Below are 21503 nucleotides of genomic sequence, written 5' to 3'. Positions count from 1 at the left end.
GAATTTATGGGTCATTGTCTCAATGATGGACTCTATGGGTCAGTGTCTGTCAGTGATGGACTCTATGGGTCAGTGTCTGTCAGTGATGGAATCTATTGGTCAGTGTCTGTCAATAATGGAATCTATGGGTCAGTGTCTCAGTGATGGACTCTATGGGTCAGTGTCTGTCAGTGATGAACTCTATGTGTCAGTGTCTCTGTGATGGACTCTATGAGTCAGTGTCTCAGTGATGAACTCTATGGGTCAGTGTCTCAGTGACGGACTCTGTGGTTCAGTGTCTCAGTGATGAACTCTATGGGTCAGCGTCTCAGTGACGGACTCTGTGGTTCAGTGTCTCAGTGATGAACTCTATGGGTCAGTGTCTCAGTGATGGACTCAATGGGTCAGTGTCTCAGTGATTGACTCTATGGGTCAGTGTCTCAGTGATGGACTCTATGGGTCAGTGTCTCAGTGATGGACTCTGTGGGTCAGTGTCTCAGTGATGGACTCAATGGGTCAGTGTCTCAGTGATGGACTTAATGGGTCAGTGTCTCAGTGATGGACTCTATGGGTCAGTGTCTCAGTGATGGACTCAATGGGCCAGTGTCTCAGTGATGGACTCAATGGGTCAGTGTCTCAGTGATTGACTCTATGGGTCAGTGTCTCAGTGATGGACTCTGTGGGTCAGTGTCTCAGTGATGGACTCTATGGGTCAGTGTCTCAGTGATTGACACTCTGGGTCAGTGTCTCAGTGATGGACTCAATGTGTCAGTGTCTCAGTGATTGACTCTATGGGTCAGTGTCTCAGTGATCGACTCTATGGGTCAGTGTCTCAGTGATGGACTCTATGGGTCAGTGTCTCAGTGATGGACTCTATGGGTCAGTGTCTCAGTGATGGACTCTATGGGTCAGTGTCTCAGTGATTGACTCTATGGGTCAGTGTCTCCGTGATGGACTCAATGTGTCAGTGTCTCAGTGATTGACTCTATGGGTCAGTGTCTCAGTGATCGACTCTGTGGGTCAGTGTCTCAGTGATGGTCTCTATGGGTCAATGTCTCAGTGATGGACTCAATGGGTCAGTGTCTCAGTGATTGACTCTATAGGTCAGTGTCTCAGTGATGGACTCTATGCGTCAGTGTCTCAGTGATGGACTCAATGGGTCAGTGTCTCAGTGATTGACTCAATGGGTCAGTGTCTCAGTGATTGACTCAATGGGTCAGTGTCTCAGTGATCGACTCTACGGGTCAGTGTCTCAGTGATGGACTCTGTAGGTCAGTGCCTCAGTGATGGACTCTGTAGGTCAGTGCCTCAGTGATGGACTCTGTAGGTCAGTGTCTCAGTGATGGACTCAATGGGTCAGTGTCTCAGTGATTGACTCTATAGGTCAGTGTCTGTCAGTGATGGACTCTATGGGTCAGTGTCTGTCAGTGATGGAATCTATTGGTCAGTGTCTGTCAATAATGGAATCTATGGGTCAGTGTCTCAGTGATGGACTCTATGGGTCAGTGTCTGTCAGTGATGAACTCTATGTGTCAGTGTCTCTGTGATGGACTCTATGAGTCAGTGTCTCAGTGATGAACTCTATGGGTCAGTGTCTCAGTGACGGACTCTGTGGTTCAGTGTCTCAGTGATGAACTCTATGGGTCAGCGTCTCAGTGACGGACTCTGTGGTTCAGTGTCTCAGTGATGAACTCTATGGGTCAGTGTCTCAGTGATGGACTCTATGGGTCAGTGTCTCAGTGACGGACTCTGTGGTTCAGTGTCTCAGTGATGAACTCGATGGGTCAGTGTCTCAGTGACGGACTCTGTGGTTCAGTGTCTCAGTGATGGACTCAATGGGTCAGTGTCTCAGTGATTGACTCTATGGGTCAGTGTCTCAGTGATGGACTCTATGGGTCAGTGTCTCAGTGATGGACTCTGTGGGTCAGTGTCTCAGTGATGGACTCTGTGGGTCAGTGTCTCAGTGATGGACTCAATGGGTCAGTGTCTCAGTGATGGACTTAATGGGTCAGTGTCTCAGTGATGGACTCTATGGGTCAGTGTCTCAGTGATGGACTCAATGGGTCAGTGTCTCAGTGATGGACTCAATGGGTCAGTGTCTCAGTGATTGACTCTATGGGTCAGTGTCTCAGTGATGGACTCTGTGGGTCAGTGTCTCAGTGATGGACTCTATGGGTCAGTGTCTCAGTGATTGACTCTCTGGGTCAGTGTCTCAGTAATGGACTCAATGTGTCAGTGTCTCAGTGATTGACTCTATGGGTCAGTGTCTCAGTGATCGACTCTATGGGTCAGTGTCTCAGTGATGGACTCTATGGGTCAGTGTCTCAGTGATGGACTCTATGGGTCAGTGTCTCAGTGATTGACTCTATGGGTCAGTGTCTCAGTGATGAACTCTATGGGTCAGCGTCTCAGTGACGGACTCTGTGGTTCAGTGTCTCAGTGATGAACTCTATGGGTCAGTGTCTCAGTGATGGACTCTATGGGTCAGTGTCTCAGTGACGGACTCTGTGGTTCAGTGTCTCAGTGATGAACTCGATGGGTCAGTGTCTCAGTGACGGACTCTCTGGTTCAGTGTCTCAGTGATGGACTCAATGGGTCAGTGTCTCAGTGATTGACTCTATGGGTCAGTGTCTCAGTGATGGACTCTATGGGTCAGTGTCTCAGTGATGGACTCTGTGGGTCAGTGTCTCAGTGATGGACTCAATGGGTCAGTGTCTCAGTGATGGACTTAATGGGTCAGTGTCTCAGTGATGGACTCTATGGGTCAGTGTCTCAGTGATGGACTCAAAGGGCCAGTGTCTCAGTGATGGACTCAATGGGTCAGTGTCTCAGTGATTGACTCTATGGGTCAGTGTCTCAGTGATGGACTCTGTGGGTCAGTGTCTCAGTGATGGACTCTATGGGTCAGTGTCTCAGTGATTGACACTCTGGGTCAGTGTCTCAGTGATGGACTCAATGTGTCAGTGTCTCAGTGATTGACTCTATGGGTCAGTGTCTCAGTGATCGACTCTATGGGTCAGTGTCTCAGTGATGGACTCTATGGGTCAGTGTCTCAGTGATGGACTCTATGGGTCAGTGTCTCAGTGATTGACTCTATGGGTCAGTGTCTCCGTGATGGACTCAATGTGTCAGTGTCTCAGTGATGGTCTCTATGGGTCAATGTCTCAGTGATGGACTCAATGGGTCAGTGTCTCAGTGATTGACTCTATAGGTCAGTGTCTCAGTGATGGACTCTATGCGTCAGTGTCTCAGTGATGGACTCAATGGGTCAGTGTCTCAGTGATTGACTCAATGGGTCAGTGTCTCAGTGATTGACTCAATGGGTCAGTGTCTCAGTGATCGACTCTACGGGTCAGTGTCTCAGTGATGGACTCTGTAGGTCAGTGCCTCAGTGATGGACTCTGTAGGTCAGTGCCTCAGTGATGGACTCTGTAGGTCAGTGTCTCAGTGATGGACTCAATGGGTCAGTGTCTCAGTGATTGACTCTATAGGTCAGTGTCTGTCAGTGATGGACTCTATGGGTCAGTGTCTGTCAGTGCTGGAATCTATTGGTCAGTGTCTGTCAATAATGGAATCTATGGGTCAGTGTCTCAGTGATGGACTCTATGGGTCAGTGTCTGTCAGTGATGAACTCTATGTGTCAGTGTCTCTGTGATGGACTCTATGAGTCAGTGTCTCAGTGATGAACTCTATGGGTCAGTGTCTCAGTGACGGACTCTGTGGTTCAGTGTCTCAGTGATGAACTCTATGGGTCAGCGTCTCAGTGACGGACTCTGTGGTTCAGTGTCTCAGTGATGAACTCTATGGGTCAGTGTCTCAGTGATGGACTCTATGGGTCAGTGTCTCAGTGACGGACTCTGTGGTTCAGTGTCTCAGTGATGAACTCGATGGGTCAGTGTCTCAGTGACGGACTCTGTGGTTCAGTGTCTCAGTGATGGACTCAATGGGTCAGTGTCTCAGTGATTGACTCTATGGGTCAGTGTCTCAGTGATGGACTCTATGGGTCAGTGTCTCAGTGATGGACTCTGTGGGTCAGTGTCTCAGTGATGGACTCTGTGGGTCAGTGTCTCAGTGATGGACTCAATGGGTCAGTGTCTCAGTGATGGACTTAATGGGTCAGTGTCTCAGTGATGGACTCTATGGGTCAGTGTCTCAGTGATGGACTCAATGGGTCAGTGTCTCAGTGATGGACTCAATGGGTCAGTGTCTCAGTGATTGACTCTATGGGTCAGTGTCTCAGTGATGGACTCTGTGGGTCAGTGTCTCAGTGATGGACTCTATGGGTCAGTGTCTCAGTGATTGACTCTCTGGGTCAGTGTCTCAGTGATGAACTCTATGGGTCAGCGTCTCAGTGACGGACTCTGTGGTTCAGTGTCTCAGTGATGAACTCTATGGGTCAGTGTCTCAGTGATGGACTCTATGGGTCAGTGTCTCAGTGACGGACTCTGTGGTTCAGTGTCTCAGTGATGAACTCGATGGGTCAGTGTCTCAGTGACGGACTCTCTGGTTCAGTGTCTCAGTGATGGACTCAATGGGTCAGTGTCTCAGTGATTGACTCTATGGGTCAGTGTCTCAGTGATGGACTCTATGGGTCAGTGTCTCAGTGATGGACTCTGTGGGTCAGTGTCTCAGTGATGGACTCAATGGGTCAGTGTCTCAGTGATGGACTTAATGGGTCAGTGTCTCAGTGATGGACTCTATGGGTCAGTGTCTCAGTGATGGACTCAAAGGGCCAGTGTCTCAGTGATGGACTCAATGGGTCAGTGTCTCAGTGATTGACTCTATGGGTCAGTGTCTCAGTGATGGACTCTGTGGGTCAGTGTCTCAGTGATGGACTCTATGGGTCAGTGTCTCAGTGATTGACACTCTGGGTCAGTGTCTCAGTGATGGACTCAATGTGTCAGTGTCTCAGTGATTGACTCTATGGGTCAGTGTCTCAGTGATCGACTCTATGGGTCAGTGTCTCAGTGATGGACTCTATGGGTCAGTGTCTCAGTGATGGACTCTATGGGTCAGTGTCTCAGTGATTGACTCTATGGGTCAGTGTCTCCGTGATGGACTCAATGTGTCAGTGTCTCAGTGATTGACTCTATGGGTCAGTGTCTCAGTGATCGACTCTGTGGGTCAGTGTCTCAGTGATGGTCTCTATGGGTCAATGTCTCAGTGATGGACTCAATGGGTCAGTGTCTCAGTGATTGACTCTATAGGTCAGTGTCTCAGTGATGGACTCAATGGGTCAGTGTCTGTCAGTGATGGAATCTATTGGTCAGTGTCTGTCAATAATGGAATCTATGGGTCAGTGTCTCAGTGATGGACTCTATGGGTCAGTGTCTGTCAGTGATGAACTCTATGTGTCAGTGTCTCTGTGATGGACTCTATGAGTCAGTGTCTCAGTGATGAACTCTATGGGTCAGTGTCTCAGTGACGGACTCTGTGGTTCAGTGTCTCAGTGATGAACTCTATGGGTCAGCGTCTCAGTGACGGACTCTGTGGTTCAGTGTCTCAGTGATGAACTCTATGGGTCAGTGTCTCAGTGATGGACTCTATGGGTCAGTGTCTCAGTGACGGACTCTGTGGTTCAGTGTCTCAGTGATGAACTCGATGGGTCAGTGTCTCAGTGACGGACTCTGTGGTTCAGTGTCTCAGTGATGGACTCAATGGGTCAGTGTCTCAGTGATTGACTCTATGGGTCAGTGTCTCAGTGATGGACTCTATGGGTCAGTGTCTCAGTGATGGACTCTGTGGGTCAGTGTCTCAGTGATGGACTCAATGGGTCAGTGTCTCAGTGATGGACTTAATGGGTCAGTGTCTCAGTGATGGACTCTATGGGTCAGTGTCTCAGTGATGGACTCAATGGGTCAGTGTCTCAGTGATGGACTCAATGGGTCAGTGTCTCAGTGATTGACTCTATGGGTCAGTGTCTCAGTGATGGACTCTGTGGGTCAGTGTCTCAGTGATGGACTCTATGGGTCAGTGTCTCAGTGATTGACTCTCTGGGTCAGTGTCTCAGTGATGGACTCAATGTGTCAGTGTCTCAGTGATTGACTTTATGGGTCAGTGTCTCAGTGATCGACTCTATGGGTCAGTGTCTCAGTGATGGACTCTATGGGTCAGTGTCTCAGTGATGGACTCTATGGGTCAGTGTCTCAGTGATTGACTCTATGGGTCAGTGTCTCCGTGATGGACTCAATGTGTCAGTGTCTCAGTGATTGACTCTATGGGTCAGTGTCTCAGTGATCGACTCTGTGGGTCAGTGTCTCAGTGATGGTCTCTATGGGTCAATGTCTCAGTGATGGACTCAATGGGTCAGTGTCTCAGTGATTGACACGATAGGTCAGTGTCTCAGTGATGGACTCTATGCGTCAGTGTCTCAGTGATGGACTCAATGGGTCAGTGTCTCAGTGATCGACTCTACGGGTCAGTGTCTCAGTGATGGACTCTGTAGGTCAGTGCCTCAGTGATGGACTCTGTATGTCAGTGCCTCAGTGATGGACTCTGTAGGTCAGTGTCTCAGTGATGGACTCAATGGGTCAGTGTCTCAGTGATTGACTCTATAGGTCAGTGTCTCAGTGATGGACTCTATGCGTCAGTGTCTCAGTGATGGACTCAATGGGTCAGTGTCTCAGTGATTGACTCAATGGGTCAGTGTCTCAGTGATCGACTCTATGGGTCAGTGTCTCATTGATCGACTCTATGGGTCAGTGCCTCAGTGATGGACTCTATGGGTCAGTGTCTCAGTGATGGACTCAATGGGTCAGTGTCTCAGTGATTGACTCTATGGGTCAGTGCCTCAGTGACGGACTCTATGGGTCAGTGTCTCAGTGATCGACTCTATGGGTCAGTGTCTGTCAGTGATGGACTCTATGGGTCAGTGTCTCAGTGATGGACTCTATGGATCAGTGTCTCAGTGATGGACTCCATGGGTCAGTGTCTGTCAGTGATGGACTCTATGGGTCAGTGTCTCAGTGATGGACTCTATGGGTCAGTGTCTGTCAGTGATGGACTCTATGGGTCAGTCTCTCAGTGATGGACTATGGGTCAGTGTCTGTCAGTGATGAACTCTGTGTGTCAGTGTCTCTGTGATGGACTCTATGAGTCAGTGTCTCAGTGATGAAATCTATGGGTCAGTGTCTCAGTGACGGACTCTGTGGTTCAGTGTCTCAGTGATGAACTCTATGGGTCAGCGTCTCAGTGACGGACTCTGTGGTTCAGTGTCTCAGTGATGAACTCTATGGGTCAGTGTCTCAGTGATGGACTCTATGGGTCAGTGTCTCAGTGACGGACTCTGTGGTTCAGTGTCTCAGTGATGAACTCGATGGGTCAGTGTCTCAGTGACGGACTCTGTGGTTCAGTGTCTCAGTGATGGACTCAATGGGTCAGTGTCTCAGTGATTGACTCTATGGGTCAGTGTCTCAGTGATGGACTCTATGGGTCAGTGTCTCAGTGATGGACTCTGTGGGTCAGTGTCTCAGTGATGGACTCAATGGGTCAGTGTCTCAGTGATGGACTTAATGGGTCAGTGTCTCAGTGATGGACTCTATGGGTCAGTGTCTCAGTGATGGACACAATGGGTCAGTGTCTCAGTGATGGACTCAATGGGTCAGTGTCTCAGTGATTGACTCTATGGGTCAGTGTCTCAGTGATGGACTCTGTGGGTCAGTGTCTCAGTGATGGACTCTATGGGTCAGTGTCTCAGTGATTGACTCTCTGGGTCAGTGTCTCAGTGATGGACTCAATGTGTCAGTGTCCAAGTGATTGACTCTATGGGTCAGTGTCTCAGTGATCGACTCTATGGGTCAGTGTCTCAGTGATGGACTCTATGGGTCAGTGTCTCAGTGATGGACTCTATGGGTCAGTGTCTCAGTGATTGACTCTATGGGTCAGTGTCTCCGTGATGGACTCAATGTGTCAGTGTCTCAGTGATTGACTCTATGGGTCAGTGTCTCAGTGATCGACTCTGTGGGTCAGTGTCTCAGTGATGGTCTCTATGGGTCAATGTCTCAGTGATGGACTCAATGGGTCAGTGTCTCAGTGATTGACTCTATAGGTCAGTGTCTCAGTGATGGACTCTATGCGTCAGTGTCTCAGTGATGGACTCAATGGGTCAGTGTCTCAGTGATCGACTCTACGGGTCAGTGTCTCAGTGATGGACTCTGTAGGTCAGTGCCTCAGTGATGGACTCTGTATGTCAGTGCCTCAGTGATGGACTCTGTAGGTCAGTGTCTCAGTGATGGACTCAATGGGTCAGTGTCTCAGTGATTGACTCTATAGGTCAGTGTCTCAGTGATGGACTCTATGCGTCAGTGTCTCAGTGATGGACTCAATGGGTCAGTGTCTCAGTGATTGACTCAATGGGTCAGTGTCTCAGTGATCGACTCTATGGGTCAGTGTCTCATTGATCGACTCTATGGGTCAGTGCCTCAGTGATGGACTCTATGGGTCAGTGTCTCAGTGATGGACTCAATGGGTCAGCGTCTCAGTGATTGACTCTATGGGTCAGTGCCTCAGTGACGGACTCTATGGGTCAGTGTCTCAGTGATCGACTCTATGGGTCAGTGTCTGTCAGTGATGGACTCTATGGGTCAGTGTCTCAGTGATGGACTCTATGGATCAGTGTCTCAGTGATGGACTCCATGGGTCAGTGTCTGTCAGTGATGGACTCTATGGGTCAGTGTCTCAGTGATGGACTCTATGGGTCAGTGTCTGTCAGTGATGGACTCTATGGGTCAGTCTCTCAGTGATGGACTATGGGTCAGTGTCTGTCAGTGATGGGCTCTATGGGTCAGTGTCTGTCAGTGATGGACTCTATGGGTCAGTGTCTCTCAGTGATGGACTCTATGGGTCAGTGTCTCAGTGATGGACTCTATGGGTCAGTGTCTCAGTGATGGACTCAATGGGTCAGTGTCTCAGTGATGGACTCAATGGGTCAGTGTCTCAGTGATTGACTCTATGGGTCAGTGTCTCAGTGATGGACTCTGTGGGTCAGTGTCTCAGTGATGGACTCTATGGGTCAGTGTCTCAGTGATTGACTCTATGGGTCAGTGTCTCAGTGATGGACTCAATGTGTCAGTATCTCAGTGATCGACTCTATGGGTCAGTGTCTCAGTGATCGACTCTATGGGTCAGTGTCTCAGTGATGGACTCTGTAGGTCAGTGCCTCAGTGATGGACTCTATGGGTCAATGTCTCAGTGATGGACTCTGTGGGTCAGTGTCTCAGTGATGGACTCAATGGGTCAGTGTCTCAGTGATTGACTCTGTAGGTCAGTGTCTCAGTGATGGACTCTATGCGTCAGTGTCTCAGTGATGGACTCAATGGGTCAGTGTCTCAGTGATTGACTCAATGGGTCAGTGTCTCAGTGATCGACTCTATGGGTCAGTGTCTCAGTGATGGACTCTGTAGGTCAGTGCCTCAGTGATGGACTCTATGGGTCAGTGTCTCAGTGATGGACTCAGTGGGTCAGCGTCTCAGTGATGGACTCTATGGTCAGTGCCTCAGTGATGGACTCTATGGGTCAGTGTCTCAGTGATGGACTCAATGGGTCAGTGTCTCAGTGATGGACTCTATGGGTCAGTGCCTCAGTGACGGACTCTATGGGTCAGTGTCTCAGTGACGGACTCAATGGGTCAGTGTCTCAGTGATGGACTGAATGGGTCAGTGTCTCAGTGATTGACTCTATGGGTCATTGACTCAGTGATGGACTCTGTGGGTCAGTGTCTCAGTGATGGACTCTATGGGTCTGTGTCTCAGTGATTGACTCTATGGGTCAGTGTCTCAGTGATTGACTCTATGGGTCAGTGTCTCAGTGATCGACTCAATGTGTCAGTGTCTCAGTGATTGACTCTATGGGTCAGTGTCTCAGTGATCGACTCTATGGGTCAGTGTCTCAGTGATGGACTCTGTAGGTCAGTGCCTCAGTGATGGACTCTATGGGTCAGTGTCTCAGTGACGGACTCTATGGGTCAGTGTCTCAGTGATTGACTCTATGGGTCAGTGTCTCAGTGATGGACTCTGTGGGTCAGTGTCTCAGTGATGGACTCTATGGGTCAGTGTCTCAGTGATTGACTCTATGGGTCAGTGTCTCAGTGATGGACTCAATGTGTCAGTATCTCAGTGATCGACTCTATGGGTCAGTGTCTCAGTGATCGACTCTATGGGTCAGTGTCTCAGTGATGGACTCTGTAGGTCAGTGCCTCAGTGATGGACTCTATGGGTCAATGTCTCAGTGATGGACTCTGTGGGTCAGTGTCTCAGTGATGGACTCAATGGGTCAGTGTCTCAGTGATTGACTCTGTAGGTCAGTGTCTCAGTGATGGACTCTATGCGTCAGTGTCTCAGTGATGGACTCAATGGGTCAGTGTCTCAGTGATTGACTCAATGGGTCAGTGTCTCAGTGATCGACTCTATGGGTCAGTGTCTCAGTGATGGACTCTGTAGGTCAGTGCCTCAGTGATGGACTCTATGGGTCAGTGTCTCAGTGATGGACTCAGTGGGTCAGCGTCTCAGTGATGGACTCTATGGGTCAGTGCCTCAGTGATGGACTCTATGGGTCAGTGTCTCAGTGATGGACTCAATGGGTCAGTGTCTCAGTGATGGACTCTATGGGTCAGTGCCTCAGTGACGGACTCTATGGGTCAGTGTCTCAGTGACGGACTCAATGGGTCAGTGTCTCAGTGATGGACTGAATGGGTCAGTGTCTCAGTGATTGACTCTATGGGTCAGTGTCTCAGTGATGGACTCTGTGGGTCAGTGTCTCAGTGATGGACTCTATGGGTCTGTGTCTCAGTGATTGACTCTATGGGTCAGTGTCTCAGTGATTGACTCTATGGGTCAGTGTCTCAGTGATCGACTCAATGTGTCAGTGTCTCAGTGATTGACTCTATGGGTCAGTGTCTCAGTGATCGACTCTATGGGTCAGTGTCTCAGTGATGGACTCTGTAGGTCAGTGCCTCAGTGATGGACTCTATGGGTCAATGTCTCAGTGATGGACTCTATGGGTCAGTGTCTCAGTGATGGACTCAATGGGTCAGCGTCTCAGTGATTGACTCTATGGGTCAGTGCCTCAGTGACGGACTCTATGGGTCAGTGTCTCAGTGACGGACTCTATGGGTCAGTGTCTCAGTGACGGACTCTATGGGTCAGTGTCTCAGTGATGGACCCTATGGGTCAGTGTCTCAGTGACGGACTCTGTAGGTCAGTGTCTCAGTGACGGACTCTATGGGTCAGTGTCTGCTAGTGACGGGTCCTTTGGGTCGGTGTCTGTCAGCGATGCACTCTATGGGTCAGTGTTTGCCAGAGATTCAATCTATGGGCCAGTATTTCGCAGTGTTGGACTGCATGTTTAAATCTCAGTTTTAATGATGTCTAATATTGTGCAGTTGTTTTAACAGGCTCAGTGCCAAATGCAGTGTTTGTGATGGACTCTGGGGATAATGAGTACCACTCAACAATGGTACTTAGCAGTTAATTACCATCTCTTTACCAGTGCTTTTGTGTTTTGCAGCCTATAATATACAAAGCAACAATACAGTGATTGGCTACCTGATACACAACTGCTGGAACCCAAATCAAACAACCTTGATTAATCACCCACGGCTGAAGTCGCGGCAAATTGGGTTTTCGATATGGTTTGGATATTCTCTTCTTCCACCGCTCAGACATGTTGACCTGTTTACAGGTGGGCACACACACATACGCCCCTGCAATTGTATTCATGCCCATCTAAGCATGGAGACACACATTGTACCCATGTCCACAGTCACATACACCTACGTGTACATATTCAGAGATGCACACTAACGCCCCGAGTGATAATTGGAGGCATTAAAATATAATACACGGAATGCAAGAAGTAAAACGAACAGAGAGTAAAAGTCCTCATTTTCTGACCTGTCATGATCTGCACTCCGGAATCGGGGCAGAATGTGCCGGAAGCTGCTGGTCCGATCCAGTTTGGGCTGACTCTTGGTTCGCTTGATGGAACCCTTGAGCCGTCGGCTCAGAAATCCCTGCTGAGAAAAAGCAAGGCAGAGGGAGATGTTCAGAAGCCGGCGGAACCACATCGCATCTACCGCACCGATGTGGGCATTCCCTCAACCAATTCCCACCCTTGTTTCTGCTCCAGACTTCCACCCCGCTCCCACTTCAATTAGATTTCCCCACTTTGAATCAGAGAACATGCGGAAAAGATTCATAGGCACCGGTCCAGGGATGAGCTTTGGGGGATAGCTTGGAGAAGCTGCTTCTGCTCTCCTTGGAGCACAGAAGGCTTGCGAGGAGATTTGACAGAGGACTTCAAAACCCTGAGGGGTGTGGGCAGGGTTATCATAGAATTTACAGTGCAGAAGGAGACCATTCGGCCCATTGAGTCTGCACCGTCTACTTAAGCCCACAGCTCCACCCTATCCCCGTAACCACTTAACCTTTTGGACACTAACAGCCAATTTAGCATGGCCAATCCACCTAACCTGCACCTCTTTGGACAGTGGGAGGAAACCACCTGGAAGAAACCCACACAGACACGGGGCGAAAGTGCAAACTCCACACAGACAGTCCCCGGAGGCCGATATTAAACCTGGGACCCTGGAGCTGTGAGGCAACGGTGTTAACCACTGTGCCACCTAAGGGGTAGATAGTGGGCAAAACTATTCCCACTGGCGGAAGGGCCGGGAGCGAGGTAGCGCAGGTTTGTTTGTTGTCAAAAGAAGCCATGGAGACACAAGGGGGACCTTGCTCACTCAGTGAGTAGGGAGGGTCTGGAATGCCCGGACCAACAGTGCGTGGGAGATAGGGTCAATCGAGGCTTTTGAGAGACAATTGGATTATTACCTGAAAAGGAAGAATGTGCTATGCTGTATGGAGAAGGCAGTAAATTTTGATCTTGTTTGTGAGGTTCCTTTCAGCCTCTCACTCCCCCTCAATGGCCATGGCGCCCAGGCCCCGCTTGTAAATACTTTCACAAAATCAGGCCTGCAAGACTTCTGCTGGAGAGGGATGGGGCATTGCGGAGGAGTGTCCAATGAGATTCAAATGCATGCATGGGCCTGCTGGCATGGCACACGGATCTCACTAACGCCATCAGGTTATGGTGCTGGCCTCAAATCATGGCTTTTTCTATTGTGCGCTATTCTTCACCCGACACAGTTCCCCTTATCCAGGCACTGGCATATCGAAGTGGCAGGAAGGTTCCTGCCTGATTTAGTCTGATTCTCCCATATCCAATTCGTGGGGATTCACTTTCCCATCAAAATAAGCTCTGCTTCGTCTCTATTTTATTTCCCAGGGGGATTGGCACTCGGTGAATTGTTCCTTGGGATAATCAGCATACACACAAATGGTTGAATGGCCTTCTTCAGTGCAGTAACAATTCTATCTATCTCACGATGGTTACAAAGGGAAGTGGTATCCCACGTAGACATTATCCTGCAGCTACTGCGAGGCACCACCCTGGGAACGTGGGTTAAACCTTGCTCTCTCCGCATCTGCATTGGGGTCAGCAGCCGGCTGCATGCACCAAAGAAGTTGCAGAGAATCTTGGTGACCAACACTCCATTTAATAACCTCTCCTCATAGTGGCCGGCTGAACAGAAATAACTGGGCCATTGCTTCGAATTTCATTCTTAGTTTTCAGTGCACACTTGCCGATGACATCGACCGACTCCACTGCATTCCGAAGAGTATTTTTGAGACACAGCGGTTGGTTTTCTGCGACAACTTGTGAAAGTTTCACCAACGTCCTATCAATATTTGTGACAGATATTTTCTGAGGACACTTATTTGGTGATGGACTTCTTGTTCGGAGTCACCCTTGGGCTGCAGGAGGATACTTTGCCCCCCCCCCCCCACCCCCCAAACTGCTCCCTTCCTGGATAGGGGACATCCCTCCTCATCTGGACCACCTCCTTCAGGACCTCGTGTCACATCCAAGAATCTACCCACTTTACCTTTTTCTGCAGTCCTTGAGCTATCCTGAAACATGTGTGCTAGCAATTCAGTGGAAGTGGGTGTGTAGAGCCCATAGATATTGTGCCATGAATGTTGTTTCTAATCAGCTCTCAAATGCAAAACCGAGTTCAGCACCTCCAGCCAAAGTCAACTCATGCTAATTGGCAAGTAGGGTTGAAATTTCATGCTGAAGCCAGACTTTCAAACAGACGTGTCTTAATCCCCCAAATCCTTAATCTTAATCTCTTTCCCCAAAATGATCCCTTTCAAATTAAAAGCATGGAAAACTCCTTTGGGAGGTCTTCGCTGCTCATCAGAAGCATCAGATACACCCCCAACCCCCACAAAGGTCATACCTAAAGCCCACCCCAGCAACCTCCCCCCCCGCCCCCTCCTCTCAAATCCGGCCAGCCACCTCCCTTGCCCTACTCGCTGGGGCCTGCCAAACAGACCCCGCCAACATCTCAAGACTTCCCACAGCCCATCTTCCATAATCGTGCTCTGGTTTCGGCTGTGACCCCCCGCCCCCCCGCCGGCTGAGCTCTGCCGCCATGGCACCAGAATGCTGCCGGCCAGCAGCTCTCAAAGGCGGACCTCCCTGCCGAACGTCTCCACTTTCCGCAACTGCTGAGGATGCCGAGTGTAACGCAGGCAGCTTTTAACACGGGCTGGCGGCGGCCGGGGAGAACGGCGTCCCGTAAAACCAACCGATAAAGAAACACTTAGTGACACTTGTTTGATGACACGCCTGTGAAACACCTCGGGATGTTTTAGTATCTAAAGGGGCTGGACAGGTTGTTCCTCATTGTTTCCAAAAAGGCAAAAGATGTCTCGACTCCCAGGGATTAGATTACTGTTGGTGAAGAGTTAAAGTTAGGCTTCTTAAAGAAAATACCAGGCAGAGGCCTTTAATACACACCACCCGAGACAGTTGCCTGATATAAATATTAGGTTGGCTGGGGGGCCGACATGCACATTCCGCCCGGGTGAAACAGCAATTTATTTGTAACTGCTACCAATTTAATATCCAGTGTTCGTGGCTGACAGTGTGGTCTGCATCGGGGGCGCGGAGACCGGATTCAGATTGGGAGATGGCTTTGCTGAACACCTCCGTTCAGACTGCTGACCCTGGAGCTTCTGGCCTCTCGAAATGTTAATTCTCCCTCCCACGCTCCCTCTGACCTCCCTGCCCTCGACCTCCCACGCAGCCCCAGTGACGCTCAGCTCAGCGCAGGCTGGAGGAGCGGGCGCCTCAGCTTTCCATCAGGCACTCTCTGTGTCCTCTCAGCTTCAGCGCCGGGATTCAGCATCCACCACTCAACCAGGCACTTCCCATTTCCAGGGCCGGCTCCTGCTGCAACCATCAACAACATCACAAAGACAGTCTTGGTTAGAAGCATCCTGATTGTGGTTTCTTCCCCTTCAATTGCAGGGAAGTGGATCGAGCATTTATTGTCCATCCCTAATTGCCCTTGAGAAGGTGGATGGTGAGCCGGCTTCTCGACCTGTTGTAGTGTCGGGATAGCCACAGTGCTGTTCTCGGAGGGAGCTCCAGGATTTTGACCCAGCGAATTATTTTTTTACCTTTCTGTTTGATAATTGGTCACTGCGCTACCTTGCATGACGGCATGACAACGTTGGGGGGGGGGGGGGGGTACCCGGGGACACCGGACATCCTGGGGAATCACGAAAGGCACCAGACAAATGCTTGTTTGAATGCTATGTCCCACTCCGAACACAAGAAAATCAGGGCTGGCACTCCAGTGCTGCTGCACTCACAGGGGATGCTACACTGTCAGAGTTGACCTCTTTCTGAGGGTGTCACGGTGGCACACTGGCTAGCACTGTTGCCTCACAGCGCCAGGGACCTGGCTGACTGTCCGTGTGGAGTTTGCATTTTCTCCTGTCGGTTTCCTCCGGTTTCCTCCCACAGTGAAGCTCAGATGGATTAGCCATGCATAAATTGCCCCTCATTGTGCAGAGATATGCGGGTTGAGTGGGGTTACGGAGGTTGCAGGGATAGGGCTGGAGCCTGGCTAGGGCTGGAGCCTGGCTAGGGCACTCTTTGAGAGATTCAATGGGCTGCACTGTAGGGATTCTGTGAGTCAGGCGAGACATTCAACTGAGGCTCTGCCTGGCCGTCGGGGAGTATATAAAATATTCCCGCTTCTCTTTCTGAGAAGAGCAAGAGAGTTCAAACCAGGCTCCTGGTCAATATTCATCCCTCAATCAACATCATATAACAAAAATAATCATTTAGTAGTTCCCAAATTTGGGTACCCCCCAAACACCAATGCCTGGCAACCTTAGCCCAATCACACACATCTAGAAAATACCATCCTGGTACCTTGGCTGTACCCATGTCAGCTGGCAGCATCACCTGGGCACCATGGCATACCAGGCTGACACCAAGGTGGCACCAACAGTGCCAGGGCACCACCCTGCCCAAAGGTCATGCATTTGGTGGTCTCCGATCCCCTGGATGCCATGCATCTAGTCCCCATTTTTTTTTCTCAAAAAATATACTTTATTCATAAAATCTATAATAAACATTACAGAACATTTTGAATTGTATTGACTGTACATTTCCATCAGAGTTACACATTCCCTTGATTTCCATTAAATTTTGATGACATTACACACATATCCCTCTTTACGTTACAATTCTTTCTTAAATATTCACATTGTCATGTTTGTTTTATACATTGGAGTGTTGGTGGCCCAGACCGAGGGGGGTTTACACTGTACCCGCCCCTCGGTGTACATTTGCTGGTAAGACCTTACACAGTGGTCTTTCCCCATTGCGCCTTGGCGGCAGCTGCCCCAAGCTTGAATGCGTCCCTCAGCACGTCCTGGACCTTGGAATGTGCCAGTCTGCAACACTCGGTCGAGAACAATTCTTTGCACTGGAAGATCAGTAAGTTTCGGGCAGACCAGAGAGTGTCTTTCACCGAGTTGATGACCTTCCAGCAGCAGTTGATGTTTGTTTCGGTGTGTGTCCCTGGAAACAGTCCGTAGAGCACAGAGTCCTGTGTCACAGAGCTGCTCGGGATGAACCTTGACAAATACCACTGCATCTCTCTCCAGACCTTCTTTACAAAGGCACATTCCACAAGGAGGTGGGTGACCGTCTCATTTCCCCCACAGCCACTCCGAGGGCAGCGTGCAACGGCGCTGAGCCTTCGGGTGTACATGAAGAATCTGACGGGGAGGGCCCTTCTCACCACCAGCCAAGCTAGGTCTTGGTGCTTGTTTGAAAGTTTTGGTGATGAGGCGTTCTGCCAGATGAAAAAAAAATGAAATGAAAATCGCTTATTGTCACAAGTAGGCTTCAATGAAGTTACTGTGAAAAGCCCCTAGTCGCCACATTCCGGCACCTGTTCGGGGAGGCTGGTACGGGAATGACTCTGACAGTCTGCTCAGGGAACCATCCAACGTCCTCCATAGTCTCCTTTTCGCTGAGGGCCTCGAGGACATTAAGTGCTGACCACTGCTTCATTGCCTTGTGGTCAAAGATGTTTTCCTTCAAAAATGTTTCCACGAGGGAGAGGTGGTACGGCACGGTCCAACTACTTGGAGCATTCCGCGGCAATGAGGCTAGGCCCATCCTTCGTAACACCGGGGACAGGTAGAACCTCAGTATGCAGTGACACTTGGTGTTTGCATACCGGGTGTCCACGCACAGCTGGATGCAGCTGCACACAAAGGTGGCCATCAGGATGAGGGAGACGTTGGGTACATTTCTCCCTCCCTTCTCCAGAGGTTTGTATATAGTGTCCCTCCGGACACGGTCCATCTTGGATCTCCAGATGAATTTGAAGATGGCCTGGGTGACTGCTGCGGCGTAGGGTCGGGTAATGGACCAGACCTGCGCTACGTACAGTAACACCGAGAGTGCCTCACACCTGATGACCAGGGGTTTGCCCACAATGAAGAGGGAGCGTTGCTCCCACCAGCCCAGTTTCTGTCTTACCTTGGCTATGCGCTTCTCCCAGTTTTTGGTGCACACCCCAGCAGCTCCAAACCATATCCCCAGCACCTTCAGGTAATCTGACCTGACAGTGAAGGGAACAAAGGACCGGTCAGCCCAGTTGTACCGAACAGCACTCACCCAAGTTCTCTGAAGCAAAAGGGTTGAATCCCAAAGCCTCAGGTACCTCGGAAATCTGCACATTACAGTGAAGCTTACTGTCTCACTCTAATATGCAAATTTACAAAAAGGTGATCCCGCCCATTGTAGGTGGGATTTACATGAATTGTCTGGGGAGATCGCGTTGGATCTCGCACAGCGTGGCGAGTTGGGTAGACCAGTGGAGCGGGGTCCCCCAGCTTTCATTGGCCACGCTGCGCCGCGGGGAGCTGCGTGCCCAATCGTGTTGCGACCAACAGAGGGAGTTGAACAAAGAAAGGGGGCCGGTTCAGCCATCCTCAACCGGCGGCATAACAATTTGGGTGTATCGCACCCAGAATTTAACAACTAGTTCTCACAGAAGGGAGGGTAACAAATTTGGAGACCTCGCTCGGGACTGGTTGTAACTGTAGGTCAATAATTCCGGTAAATATAATGCTTGTCCTCACTACCATTTAGTTGTCTGGTTAAGGTTAATGGACAGGGTTCTCCATCTTGCCAGCCCGGGTTGTCCGGCACGGTGCGTCCCCACCGGCAGTGGGTTCCGCCATTACAGCTGGGAAATGGGGTTTCCCATTGTGGCCATCTCATGCCGTTGGGAAATGCGTGGGTATGGGTGCGCTGCCGGCCAAGCGGAGCATCCCGCGCCAGTGGAGAATCCTGCAGAATCTGTCTGACAGTTCACAGCTTCAGACAACAGCCCATCGATGAGTGATCATTCCTTTATTCTGAAGGGTGAGTGGGACATGAGAACCTGACTTTCTCCATGTTTGTGGATGAACTTTTAGAGAGGCAGGCCTTTCTCTTGACTTTCACCACTTGTCTATTGTACTTGATGTGAAGCAGTAGTGTTTCTGCACCCAGTGCCCTCTGAGTACTGAAGTAGTGTTTCTGCACCCAGTGCCCTCTGAGTACTGAAGGAGTGTTTCTGTACCCAGTGCCCTCTGAGTACTGAAGGAGTGTTTCTGTACCCAGTGCCCTCTGAGTACTGAAGTAGTGTTTCTGCACCCAGTGCCCTCTGAGTACTGAAGGAGTGTTTCTGTACCCAGTGCCCTCTGAGTACTGAAGGAGTGTTTCTGTGCCCAGTGCCCTCTGAGTACTGAAGGAGTGTTTCTGTGCCCAGTGCCCTCTGAGTACTGAAGTAGTGTTTCTGCACCCAGTGCCCTCTGAGTACTGAAGGAGTGTTTCTGTACCCAGTGCCCTCTGAGTACTGAAGGAGTGTTTCTGTGCCCAGTGCCCTCTGAGTACTGAAGGGGTGTTTCTGTACCTAGTGCCCTCTGAGTACTGAAGGAGTGTTTCTGCACCCAGTGCCCTCTGAGTACTGAAGGAGTGTTTCTGTACCCAGTGCCCTCTGAGTACTGAAGGAGTGTTTCTGTACCTAGTGCCCTCTGAGTACTGAAGGAGTGTTTCTGTGCCCAGTGCCCTTGAGTACTGAAGGAGTGTTTCTCTACCCAGTGCCCTCTGAGTACTGATGGAGTGTTTCGGTACCCAGTGCCCTCTGAGTACTGAAGGAGTGTTTCTGCACCCAGTGCCCTCTGAGTACTGAAGGAGTGTTTCTGTACCCAGTGCCCTCTGAGTACTGAAGGAATGTTTCTGTACCTAGTGCCCTCTGAGTACTGAAGGAGTGTTTCTGTGCCCAGTGCCCTTGAGTACTGAAGGAGTGTTTCTCTACCCAGTGCCCTCTGAGTACTGAAGGAGTGTTTCTCTACCCAGTGCCCTCTGAGTACTGAAGGAGTGTCTCTGAACCCAGTGTCCTCTGAGTACTGAAGGAGTGTTTCTGTACCCAGTGCCCTTGAGTACTGAAGGAGTGTTTCTCTACCCAGTGCCCTCTGAGTACTGAAGGAGTGTCTCTGAACCCAGTGTCCTCTGAGTGCTGAAGGAGTGTTTCTGTACCCAGTGCCCTCTGAGCACTGAAGGAGTGTTTCTGTACCCAGTGCCCTCTGAGTACTGAAGGAGTGTTTCTGTACCCAGTGCCCTCGGAGTACTGAAGGAGTGTTTCTGTACCCAGTGCCCTCTGAGTACTGAAGGAGTGTTTCTGTGCCCAGTGCCCTCTGAGTACTGAAGGAGTGTTTCTGTGCCCAGTGCCTTCTGAGTACTGCAATTCTGTCCACCTGCCCGAGTGAGACTTTTGCCATTTATTGGCATGGTACCATCATTCCTTTGGAAATTTATCGTGAATACTGAGGTACAGGTGTCATGCAGAGCAAATCAATACCTATAGCATGACTACCTTGCACTCCACCAAGTGACAGAGGCTGGCAGAGAGCTGACATAGCTTTGCAGAGCATGCTGTTTGCACTGATGTGAGCCTGTCTGTTGAACCGAGGCAGGCAAGCTTTTAAAATTATTAACCTCTGAGAGTGATAATTCCTCTCTCATCTCCTCGCTGTGCTCTGATAACACTGATAGAAAACTTCTTGAATCAAAAATCCATCATAATGCACTCCACATCCCCCCCACCCCCACCCTCCACTCCCCCAACCGAGGTGGAGAATGAAAAGTTGTAGTGTCCTTTGCTCAGAGTTACAGATAAAGACGTCTCAGCAAGGTAGGAATTTAAAATGAGCAGACGTGCAGCAGGTAAGTGAGGGAATTGGAGTCCTTGTTTGATCCTGTTTGTCCCCTTCCACAGTGAGGAATCTACGAATGCCACTTAACAAGCACGAGCAGTCATGCTTCACGTGTGAAAGCCGCTTGTTGCGCAGTGAGCTGTGGCCATCTATTTGGCCTATCATGGGAGTGTACCTGTCCTGGGAATGTGTCGTGGGACAGTGTAGAGGGAGCTTTACTCTGTATCTAACCCTGTGCTGTACCTGTCCTGGGAGTGTTTGATGGGACAGTGTAGAGGGAGCTTTACTCTGTATCTAACCCGTGCTGTACCTGTCCTGGGAATATGTCGTGGGACAGTGTAGAGGGAGTTTTACTCTGTATCTAACCCTGTGCTGTACCTGTCCTGGGAGTGTTTGATCGGAGAGTGTAGAGGGAGCTTTACTCTGTATCTAACCCTGTGCTGTACCTGTCCCGGGAGTGTTTGATGGGGACAGTGTAGAGGGAGCTTTACTCTGTATCTAACCCCGTGCTGTACCTGTCCTGGGAGTGTTTGATGGGAGAGTGTAGAGGGAGCTTTACTCTGTATCTAACCCCGTGCTATACCTGTCCTGAGAGTGTTTGATGGGACAGTGTAGAGGGAGCTTTACTCTGTATCTAACCCCGTGCTGTACCTGTCATGGGAGTGTTTGATGGGACAGTGTAGAGGGAGCTTTACTCTAAATCTAACCCTGTGCTGTACCTGTCCTGGGAGTGTTTGATGGGACAGTGTAGTGGGAACTTTACTCTGTATCTAACCCCGTGCTGTACCTGTCCTGGGAGTGTTTGATGGGACAGTGTAGAGGGAGCTTTACACTGTATCTAACCCCGTGCTGTACCTGTCCTGGGAGTGTTTGATGGGACAG

The 21503-nt window shown here is 50.0% G+C and overlaps 1 protein-coding gene across 14 annotated transcripts in view; it reads right to left on the bottom strand.

The window, feature by feature from the left end:
• LOC140390360 (ras/Rap GTPase-activating protein SynGAP-like) overlaps window positions 1-21503 on the bottom strand; it is a 1167003-nt gene that overhangs the window by 435799 nt on the left and 709701 nt on the right. For all 14 annotated transcript variants that reach the window (XM_072475456.1, XM_072475455.1, XM_072475451.1 and 11 more), the window contains one exon: window positions 11868-11989. In XM_072475456.1, the coding sequence (XP_072331557.1) occupies window positions 11868-11989 (122 nt within the window). The remainder of the gene's footprint in view (window positions 1-11867; window positions 11990-21503) is intronic.

This window comes from Scyliorhinus torazame, chromosome 14, assembly GCF_047496885.1.
Source record: "Scyliorhinus torazame isolate Kashiwa2021f chromosome 14, sScyTor2.1, whole genome shotgun sequence".
In the NCBI taxonomy this organism is placed as follows: Eukaryota; Metazoa; Chordata; class Chondrichthyes; order Carcharhiniformes; family Scyliorhinidae; genus Scyliorhinus; species Scyliorhinus torazame.
The sequence above is the reverse complement of the archived record's forward strand: the minus strand, read 5'-3'. Positions and strand labels throughout refer to the sequence as shown.